The sequence below is a fragment of the Vipera ursinii genome, assembly GCF_947247035.1.
Source record: "Vipera ursinii genome assembly, chromosome: 1".
In the NCBI taxonomy this organism is placed as follows: domain Eukaryota; kingdom Metazoa; phylum Chordata; class Lepidosauria; order Squamata; family Viperidae; genus Vipera; species Vipera ursinii.
In genome coordinates this window covers 28,773,298-28,784,484 of record NC_139512.1, presented here as the reverse complement: position 1 = coordinate 28,784,484, position 11,187 = coordinate 28,773,298, and the positions used below count along the sequence as shown (strand labels likewise).

At 36.8% G+C, this 11,187-nt stretch overlaps 1 protein-coding gene across 3 annotated transcripts in view; it reads left to right on the top strand.

The window, feature by feature from the left end:
- Positions 1-33: 33 nt before the first annotated feature.
- Positions 34-11,187, top strand: part of PPP2R5E (protein phosphatase 2 regulatory subunit B'epsilon) — a 71,452-nt gene continuing 60,298 nt past the window's right edge. For 2 of the 3 annotated variants that reach the window (XM_083356789.1, XM_083356788.1), the window contains exons 1-2: positions 34-702; positions 3,804-3,967. In XM_083356789.1, coding sequence (XP_083212915.1) covers positions 3,811-3,967 — 157 coding nt within the window. In that variant the 5' untranslated portion in view covers positions 34-702; positions 3,804-3,810. Of the gene's footprint in view, positions 703-3,803; positions 3,968-11,187 lie in introns of those variants that run through there. The other variant, XM_083356790.1, reaches the window with a different exon arrangement.

Here is an 11,187-nt window from a genome sequence, read left to right as displayed (position 1 = left end):
TGTGAGTGAACGGCTGGTTTGGGTGAGGGCGTGAGCGCGAGCGAGCGAGCCAGCGAAGGAGCGCGCTCCACAGAGAGAGCGAGCGAGAGAGCGGGAGAGGGCGCGAGTGAGCGGGCCATGGCCGGAGCTCAGTGACTGACTGACAATAGAAACCAGCGAGAGCTGCAGCAACGCCCGCAGTCCCTAGGAACAGAAGAGGAAGGCCGCAGCCGCCAACAGAACGCCTCTCATTAGCTTTCGCCGAGCCTTCTTCGTCTCCTCCTCCTCCTCCTCCTCCTCGCACCCCGCAGGCAGCTCGGGCCGCGCTCGCTTGGCGCCCCTCCTTTCCCCAGGCCGACTCGCCGGGAATGTGAGAGAAGCAGCCGCGGAGAAGAAGGAGGAGGAGGAGGCCTGGCAAGCGGCGGCCGGCTCGTTAGGAGAAGAAAGGCGGGAGAGGCCCCAGCCCCGGAGCGTTGCATGGGACCGAGTGGAAGCCGCCGCTGCCGCCGCCGCCGATCCTGACTAACGCTGTTTTGCGCTGGGGAGGCCAACGAGGCCTACCAGGCTGCGGCTGCTGCTTCTGCGGCAGGGAGCGCACCGCAGAGAGAGAGAGGGAGGGAAATACACGCGCCGACTAGGCTTGCCGCCTTCGCTTCAGCCAGGGATCGACCTCGTCCTTTTTTCTCCTCCTCGTCTCCGGATTCTCTACCAGGAGGAATCAAGGTAACTTGCATACCAGGCCAGGGAAGCCGACGACCCGCCTGCCGATTGGGAGAAATGGGGGAACATTAGAGAGGGGGCGGAGAAAAGGGAGCCGGTGGAGGGAGAGCGGCTTGGGCTTTTTTGTACGAACCCAGCACGCCAGATCTTTTACGATTTGGTCTCTTCCTTCTTGGGGGGGTCATCTGGCATAGGCAATAGCCAGCAGCCGATCGCACATTGGGATTAGTGTCTCCTCTGCTATCAAAGGGTATTTTTCCTTTTAATGTCCTTGGTATTCATTTGTTCAACATCGTTTCCTAATTTTCCCTTCTCCCCATCTCTGACGTCTGTGATAAATCAGTTGCTTTAATAGTAATCATATTTACATCACTTCCTATAAAAATAATCTTTCTCATCTGCACTACCTCGGTGGTGATGGTGGGGGTGGGGGACAAATGCTGCGGTTCGCCTTAAGAAATGGCAGTTATTTCAAGGATAATTTGTTATCCCTATTATTAAATAATGAGGCCCTATTTTACAAGATATGAAGGGGGGAAGCCTTCCATTATCTTGTTTATCCTTATTGCCAAGGATGGCTAAGTTAGAATGAGGTTTAATAATTTATAAAGCAGGAGAGAAGAACTGTTGCTAAATGTATAGCTGAGAAGTGTTGCTTCTTATTGATACAATAATCCTGCAATTGAACTGATCATCTGGAGGATTTGTCAGTTAAAGTAGTGAGTGGTTCTGTTTTTAGACTGGAAATATTTCTGGAGGGATGGAGATATGGGCAGTGCAAATATAATCCATTCTTAATATATTCAGAACCAAAGACTCTAAAGTTGGGGGCGAAGGTTTGTAGAACCTTTGGATTTAGTGGCTGGAATTGTGCTGTCAATGTTACAATATTTGGGGGTGGGGGAAAAATTGAAGTAATACTTTCCTTATTCTTTGAAGAACATTTTTCATTATGCATAAGATGCTGGTTTCATGCAACTAAAGTACAAATAGCAATGTTATTCTTGCAGAAAGTCTTACATAGAAATTGTTATATTAAAATTTACAACTATTATACTAATCAAGTAGCACTGTACTTTCATACTAGGCTATGTAACAATGCAATGGTGGCCATGAGAATAATTACTTTATAAAGTAGCAGTTGATTTTGATAAATCTGCTCTTCCTGCTGAATATCAGTTGATATGATCTTTGTAGAAGTAGAAAAATATCTCATGCACACAATTGTGGTTTGTCCCACTTAAATTTTGATAGCTATATTGTCATGCTAAAAGTTTATAATATCCATATATCAAATTTCCAGTTTGATGAGAGAAATTCAAATCAGCATTCAGAAGTATTTCATCATGGCAATAATACCCTTTGTTTTAAAAAATATTATGTAGATGTCTTCTTGTGTGGTCTTATTGACCTGATTAAATTTACTCAAAATAAATGAATCTTGTAGAGACTTTAGTGAGATTTCTATAATGTGTAATTTTAATATTATGCTTAGTAGCACTTGAAAATCTGCTTTGGGAATAAGCCTTGTTTTAAAACCTTGATATTATATATTCAATATATTGTCTCAGACCTAGATCTCCATCAAAAAACACTTTTTTCTAGGAGGACATTTATATATTTTTAAAGATAATAAAACATGTTTATATCTGTTACTATATTTACTTTTCCATCTTTAGCATTATTGTCATCATTATAAGGTGATAGCACATAAAGTCTTATAACATGAGCAAAGTTGAGGTAACTTGTCTGAATGCCAAGATACTCTTAAGAATCTCCTTAGGCTCCATGTATTTGCTATATAAATAGCTGCTTTGGTTTGAATGGACTGAAAATAGTAGAGGAGAAAGTCACTAAAACATGCCAGGTGAGAAAATGATCATAGCATGGAAATGCTACGAAGTTATGAATTTGGAAAAAAATAATCTTGAGCTTAACAGGATGCTACTACTGCATTTATCTTTCCCTCTTTCCCAGGCTATTCTCTATATTTTGCTTAACCAATGCAGAGTGATATGTTTGGCTCACTGAGAAAGGTGTCCAGATGCCACATACTAGGTTTAGAAAGGAAGCAGCTAGTTGACTGATAATGCTTATAGAGATAAGATGTAAAAAGCAAAAGGGTCCACCAGCTCCTCCCAGATCTGAATTAGCTGTGAGAGGGACAGTCCATGATGTGTAGGGAGCACAAGTAATGGGTGAGGTGGTTTTAGGGACTTGACCTAGAACTAACTTAAACAGCTTCTATGTTCCAACAGCATACATCTGATTCAGAATCACTATCTGATGGGAAGGCTACATAATGATGAAAAAACTTTAATTTTAAGTTTAAATAAACAATTACATTATGTATCATCTACTGTTTTCCCCATTTTCTATGAAGCAAAAAATAAAAGCATAATAATAGATATATTAACTGTCGAACTTTTGCAAGTGGATAGGTGTGCTTGAATGTGGAATTTTTCAATTGTGGTGACTGGAAGGCACATTATACTCTTGCCAAAGTATAATAATTGTAGAAAAAAAATATATTACACACACACACACACACATATGTACATGTGTGTGTGTATGTATGTGTGATGTATATATTTATAAGTCTTAGGTGTTATTGCTATTAAGATATTACACTGTTAAAGGTAGATGAATGTAATACATGCAGGAAATTTTTGAAGTATATCTCAGAAGAAGGAGAACATAGTTTTAACAAAATAAATTCATGGCACAGGATACTGGAAAAGTTCAGGTAGTCCCTGCTGTTGATCAAGAGATCTGACTATTTTCAAGATAGTGTAATCATAACTGGATTAGGATAATGGGGCTTTAAAAAGAGATACTGCATATGCCCACGTATTAAAGACACTCTTCCTCAAATATATTGAAGTCACCATTTTGAACTGTCAGCATTGGTCAAATTGGCTGAAGAATTCTTGATAAAAGTCCACACAACTGGAAAGTGTGCAGGTTGAGGAAGGATAAACTAAACTATACACAGTAGTTGACTGTCACTTGGTACTGTTTTCTGAATGAGAGAGTAAAACATGGATAGATTAGGAATTTTTTCCCCTTCATATTTACTTGGAAATAATGTCTGTTCTTTTCAGTAGGGATATGTCCTCAGCACCAACCACTCCTCCATCAGTGGATAAAGTAGACGGATTTTCTCGGAAGTCCGTCAGAAAAGCTAGGCAGAAGAGGTCGCAGAGCTCCTCCCAGTTTCGGTCTCAGGGCAAGCCTATTGAGTTAACTCCACTGCCTCTGCTAAAAGGTAAGGCTTTGTAGCCCTCTTAAATGTTGACAAACAATGGTTATACAAAGTTTATTTGGATACAAATTTTGATTGTGTTAGTAAATTTGAATATTTGTTGTTCACTGGAAAAATTTTCAACATCATATGTACAGATATGCTGTTGTTTAAGCCTGACAGGCATATAATTGTATTGTTGGAATATTGTAGGCTCACCTCTGCTTGTAAAATAGCTGCTATTTTAGCAAGAAGTGCAGGATTTGTAAATTACTGCTTGATCATAACATACAACTATTTTTGAAACATTTAATCTTTAATAAATTTTTAGCTTGATGAGAGAGGAAAATGTGTGAAAAATATAAAACTATAGAAAATGTTTATTTTCTATCCTGGGCATGATTTTTACTGTCAGCCATTTAAGGCTATGGAAAAGTATAATTCTCACTACATGTTATATTTTGTAAATATGGCAAATAGGTATTAGAACATTCTGTTTCAGTTATTTGAACCTGTCTTCGTTTTGTTCAACAGCTGCTCACATTGTCTCTTCCATCTGGTTATTTAATTCATTTACCAAGAGCAAGGTATAGACTGTAATTAAACAAGGATGATGCATCATCATTTTGCTAGAGTTAAACAGAAAAATTTTTTATATGTATCTCAAAGTAGTGAAAGTAGCTTGATAATCATGATTTTGTATGGTAGAATTGGTTTGTGTTGGGACTTATGAACATACCTTGTTGATAGAGAGAGACTGGATCTTTACTTAAACTCAGGCTTAATCAACTTGTCTACTTTTAAACAAACTTCAGATATTGGAGAAGAGGGATAAAGGATATATTGCCCTTTCTTAGTTCTGTATACCATGTTTCCCTGCCCCCAAAATAAGCCCCAGTTAAGATCATCAGCCAGATGGACGCATTTAGTACTGCGTTTCCCCGAAAATAAGACCTAACCAGAAAATAAGCCCCAATGCATCTTTTGGAGGAAAAATTAATATAAGACCCGGTCTTATTTTCGGGAAAACATGGCAATATGTTCTAAGACAAAGTAGCCAGACCCTCTGAAAATCCGATTGCAGTTACTTTTTAGGCTTTCTCCAGTTTCCTCTATGTGCACAGATACGTTCAGAAAACGCTTCCATTAGGACCAACTCATTAATTAAATATTTTGAGGAGGGTGCTCCGCTTGCACAGAATCGTTTGTGAAGTGTACTATGCATAGCTCTACTAAAACATTGCAATCAATGTTCTTGCTTTAAAATATGGGATTTCCATCAGTTTTGATTGGTTTTTATGCTTTGTTTTAAATGAATATTGTATTTGAACATTAAGTATTGGTTAAGTTTTCAGCATAAAATTCACGTGACGGTTGAATTTTACTTAAATCTACCAAAACTAAGATTCTTAGAAAGTAATGGAGCTGACTTTCCTTATGTTGGGTCAAAAAAATTGCAGTTTGACTGATCAAATGGTGATTGAGACTAGAGAAATTATATAAGAGAAGACAAGGTGGTAGTAATTAGAAAAGTCTTGCTTCACAGATTTATAATGGCTAAGCAATATTCTAAACTAATTATTAAAAATAATTTATGGATTGTTACAGATACCAGGAATTTAATATGGAACCTTCGGTATGCAAGATAGTGTATAACTGAGTACATTTTCCAAGTATCATTGCATGCCAATAGTTTTTGAGAAAGTGGGTTATTTTTATTAATTTTAAAAATGTTAATTAAAATTATTAATTTAAATTTGAACTAAAACAAACTAACCATCCCATAAAGAATCATTTTAATGTGGAAGTAGCAGTGATCAGGAAATTTCTTATCATGATTAAAAAGGGGAAGAATATTTCTGTGTGTCCAGTCTTTGTGCAATTGGGTAGAACATTGATTTGTTTTGTAATTGTTAGAAAAGCATGCCACATTTTTCATGAGATATTCTTGACTTCATAGAATATTTATTTATTTACAAGGGCTTGTTTTCCTCTCCAAACCTACAAGATGTTTGAGTACCTTAGATTCCTTTCTAACAAGTTAAAATATAAAACTGTATTTTATAATTAAATGGGATATTTGATCACAGACAAAAATGAGCTTGAAAAACCTTGAGCGCTAGCCTTAAAACTAAATTTGTAAAATACTGCTAAGGAATTCTATTAAGTTATATACTTAATATGCAGTTATTTATATATAATTGTACATTATAGGTAGATAATATAAGTTCTGAGTTACATACATCTGATAATTTTTCAAATCTCATTATTAAATTGTTAAGATAAGAGAATGTTCCTGATTTCTCAGTACCACCATTACATTGCACAAGGGTGAATAAATGTTTAGTAATACTGTTGATCATTTGTTCAGTATTCAAAACATACAACCTACCTAACTAGCATATGGTAACAATTGCTGAGATAGTGTAGTTCTATATTACTTCATATGATGGGGGACTCTGTATTCTTGATTAAAAATGAAATCATATACTCATTTATAATTCAATCTACGTATTACTAATTTGGTTTATTTTTTTAATGTCTGCAAAATCATTTACTAATTGAGATTTGCAGATTTAAGACAGATTTAGAGCATCAAAAATTTTCAGGTCTTTGGCACAAATGTGTAAAAAATTCATTTAATAATAAACCAAGTACATATCAAAAGTACTTGAAGACTGTTTACACTATGACTATGATGTACTCAGTGAGTAACTTGTTCAGATATGTAGGTTTGATAGAGCACTTTACCGTTTAATTCTAGAATGTTAATCTGAATTATTGACTACCTTCCAGAACTTCATTGATTTAGGTAGAACATTATATATTTAAAGAGCTAATAATTGTGTTAGCAGCAGGTATATTTATGTCAGTTGAAGAATCCATCTATCAAATGAAGACTATTGAACTTACGTAGACTGTTGAATCTTCATATTAATTCTGTATTGTAAAAATAAGTTTACTTCAGGATTCCCTCTCATAGAAATTATGTTTGATACTCTTAAAGTTATATTACACTCATTTCTCATTATTATGAAATATTTCTTTTATGATATCAGAGTAGTATTAATTGCTCAGAAAGACCCCTGGCAGAAAATGGGCAGAAAGAATAAGTACTTTGATTGAATTACTTATCAGAATTTTATTGGGTGATGAAATCTTTCAGGTAAGCTCAGAAAATCTAATTATGCTGATTTTAAAACTTTCTAGCAGAACGTTTTCATAGAAAGTTATGAAAATTAATAAATTTGGACTTGGGGAGTGGAAGTTTTTCCTCATTTTTTTTCAGAGCCTTTTGTGACTCTCCACATCTTTAGTTGGTGCTGTTGAAAGAAGTGCTAAAGAGATTTAGGTTTTACAAATAAGTGAATTGATTCAAGCAAAGTAACTTAGCATAGATGTTGATGGGATTTGATCTAAGATTGATTGTCTAAGGGAAGGATATTGGATTTCTGCAAGATGGCTTGAATATGTTTATCCAGTGTCTGGCTACTTTGAAAAAGGCAAATTCTATATTAAGAATAGAATAATTGTAGATATTAATATCAGTATCATAATACTGATATAAGCCCATTTTATGCTATCTTTATTCTGAGTCTCAAGTAAATATATGATACAGAATAAACTTGTATAAGGACATATTACGATGTTTGGATTTTTAATTGAAATGATTACAGACCGAAATGGTAGGAATGTATTATGCACATTGTAGAAAAGGTTTATTCCATATGAGAATTGGGAAGAAAGATTTTCTAAAGAAGCCAAATTTCATTTATAGATTGTTTTGATGTTAAATGTTGAGTATTTCTGCCTGATAGGAATGCTATGAGAAAGCCAGAGGAGAACTGGACACAGTATCCTAAATGAGGCCTAATAGAAATAAAACTGAATGGTTCAAGTTCCTGTTGATGTATTCAAAACAGAATTGGGCTTTTTAGCATCATACTATTGGGTGAAGTTCAGTTTCTGATACTTTTCAAGGTTGTTACCACTACTGCCCAGGCAAATTCCTCTTATCCTTATAAAGTAGCCTTCAACTTATGACCACAATAGGACCGGATGTTTGGTCATAAGTTGTATGTCGAGGCAGCCACATGACCAACCCCTTTTTACAAATTTTTTTTACAGTGGTCATTAAGTGAATCATAAACTTGTAAGTTTTAAGTCCTAATCTACTCTCCGGAATGGGTGTTTTTTGCTGGAAAGTGGAAAAAACATTTGCAAATTATGACATGTGAACATGGGGTATGTGTGACATTTTGCAACAGCTAGAAGTACTTTACAATTAAAGAACCAGTCATACATCAAGGAATACCTCTAATTATGACTTCTGTTTTTCTCCCCAGATGCAGAACTTTACAAGTTAGCAAAATACAATTTAAACCTGGGAAAACACAAACATATTAGAGAATGGCTCTGACCTTATTTTTTTCGGCATAAGCGGGAGGGAGGGAAAATGCTGCCAGGCCTTCAATTCTGTTTAGATCTATAACGGTCCCACTATTTCTTGTTGTATTATTGACTTGGCCTGCCGCAGAGAGCTGACATGCAGTCACTTCAGTCATTTTCTTTAGCACCTGAGGATGTAATTCATCTGGTTCTGGATCCTTGAATTCATTTAAATTAGCCTAGTACTTTTTTACCCTCTCTTTTTCAGTCATGAGGTTCTTTCATTCTACTAATGGTACAGTGATGACCAACTAGGCTTCATTTTTTCTGAGAGAATATAAAACTTGAGTTAAGATATCCTGCTTTCTTACCATCAACTGTTACTAATGCAGCTCTTTCTCTTCTCAACAGATCTATGGCCTCTTTGCTTTTTGGAAGGTTGAAAAAACCAGATTTTTTTGTTTTGTTTTGGACACTTTTTGCAAGCCTTATCTCATTCAGCACTTCAAGCTTTTTGATATAATTTTTAAACATGTAGGATAATTGCCTTCTATTCTTTGGGCCATTGGGTACAGCTTATTTATCATCTGAGTTCATCAGACTCAGTATAATCAAATGTAGTACACATTTTTACTTTTCTCTAGTACACCTCGTAATGTAATGAACTCAATGAAAGCATGGGTACAGACAGCTCTTCTTAACATCCTCTTGCTCAGTAACTGTTCAAAGTTACTAGGGTGTTGAACAAGGGGTACTTATTCCAGTCCTCAAAGTTGTGGAAGACACAGCATGTCATTTGATTTATCATTTGAGTGCTCAGCAGCTGGATCACAATTATGTCGCAGCATCCTGTGGTCAGGTGATCACCATGTGTAGTCTTCATTGCAAGCATCTGACAAGCATCATAAATGGGGAACCTGGCAGGAGATCACAAATGACCATGTGCCCATGGGATACTATGACTGTATGGGATTTACCTAATGACAACTGGGATTGTTGGAGCTGCTGTCATAAACACATTTATATGATGTTACATTTTATGACTTTGTTACTTAGCAATGGAGTTGCTGCTCCCAATTACTGTCAGTAAGTGAGGACTGCCTGTACTTCCTTCTAAATTCCAATCATTCAGTTCTTCAATAAGTTCTTCCCTGTTGGTAAGGAACATGTCCAGGATAACAGACCTAGTTCTTCCTTCGATCCACTGATAAATGAAGTTGACAGGAAGAGAGAACAGGAATTTGTTGGATTTCTAATTTTCATTAGATGTCAGAGTAATTGAGAAGCTCCAGACCTGTTTCATGATTTAACTGTTTCCATGGATTGGTTATTTTCTGTTGAGGTTACATCTTCCAGCATTTTCCCCTTTATTAGGATTGAAATCCTAAAAGTGTGATTTGTTGTCTGGGCATGAATAGATCGTATCACCTACCTGAAAGGGCTTTATGGGATGTATCTATTGCTATGGTTGCCAATTGTGGTCAGTTTTCAGTTTGTTGAACTGAGAGTGGTGAAGAAAGTCGTCTTTTCTCTTTTGCAAAATTATTCTATGTAATGGTACATGGGAATGTCCTTGGAAGCCTGGGGAAGAAATGCTGCTTAGGGAATGGTCAGATAAGAGAAAGCATAGTTCACAGCTGTATAGTGGGCCAAGCAAGAGGTGCAAGAAAGGACCCTTTTTAAGTTACTGGGTTATAAACATGATGGGAGGAGAATTGTACTTTCAGACTTGCAAGATTCTGATAATGTAGTTTTACATTAAAGTAGAATTACCTTAGGCTGTTTTTTCCTGTCTGATCTACCTGGTTAGGCTGACATTCTGTTACTTTGTTAAGGAGTCTGTTGTAGCATGGTTCAAATCAATATTTGATTGCATCTTAAGGGAGTACACTGTGATAAATTTGCAAGTTACCTTATTTGTAATTTTGAAAATTAGGAATCCATAGTTATTTCTTCATTCCAGCAGTCCAAGAGCAATCTCCTGGTTGTCACATGAAACTGTCAAAATACAAGCAGAGCCTAGTTTCATCTTGCTAAGGCTGTCGTCATGCAGACATTATGAGTTCAACATCAGGTTCATTCCTCCATTTTTCCCACCTGTAGTTTTATAGTATGTTTGTATAAGAGCGAACTTGAGAAGGCATTTTCCCCTCTTGCGATTCAGAATGTTGGTGCTACCTGGGAAGCAGGATTAAAACAGCCTCACCCTCTCCTTAATTGGAGAGTTTGTTTTATAAAAAGGGAACTGAAAGCAAGCATGTGCATAGGTGTGTCATGAAAGGAGTTAAGCCATGAAGGCAGCAGAGACACAGGAAAGAGAAACCTCCATCCCAAAGGCAAGCACCTCAGCAGTAGTCTTCAGACAGCAAAAGAAAACCTCCATCCATGGAACTGAAAAACTGACTGAGGCATTGCTGAGACACAGGGGAGTAAAAGAGCCTGACCAGAATCTGCAAACCCAAGCAAGCTTGCAAACAAACCAAGCCCATTATGTGCAGCAGCCCCGTTGTACAGTGTTCTGCAAACCAACTCCAGTAACATGGATTGTGAGGGGAGAGGGAAAGGGAGAAAAACCGATTTTCACATCTGTAATAGAATGTAAAAATGTTTCACACGCAAATACTGTAGATTGAGATTAACTTCCAAAACTGAAAACCTGAATTGGACTGCCACATAAATCAAATAAATAAATAAATGAAACTCCTACTTAGAGATACAAGTAATCCTAACCTTGTTAATATTTTGTAAGCAAGACATGGCTGAATTGTAACTTGATTTATCAAACCTTTGGTGCTTACTAGTCCTGAGGGAGTATTCATCCTTTGTATTTAATTTCTGGATTTGATGATGCTATA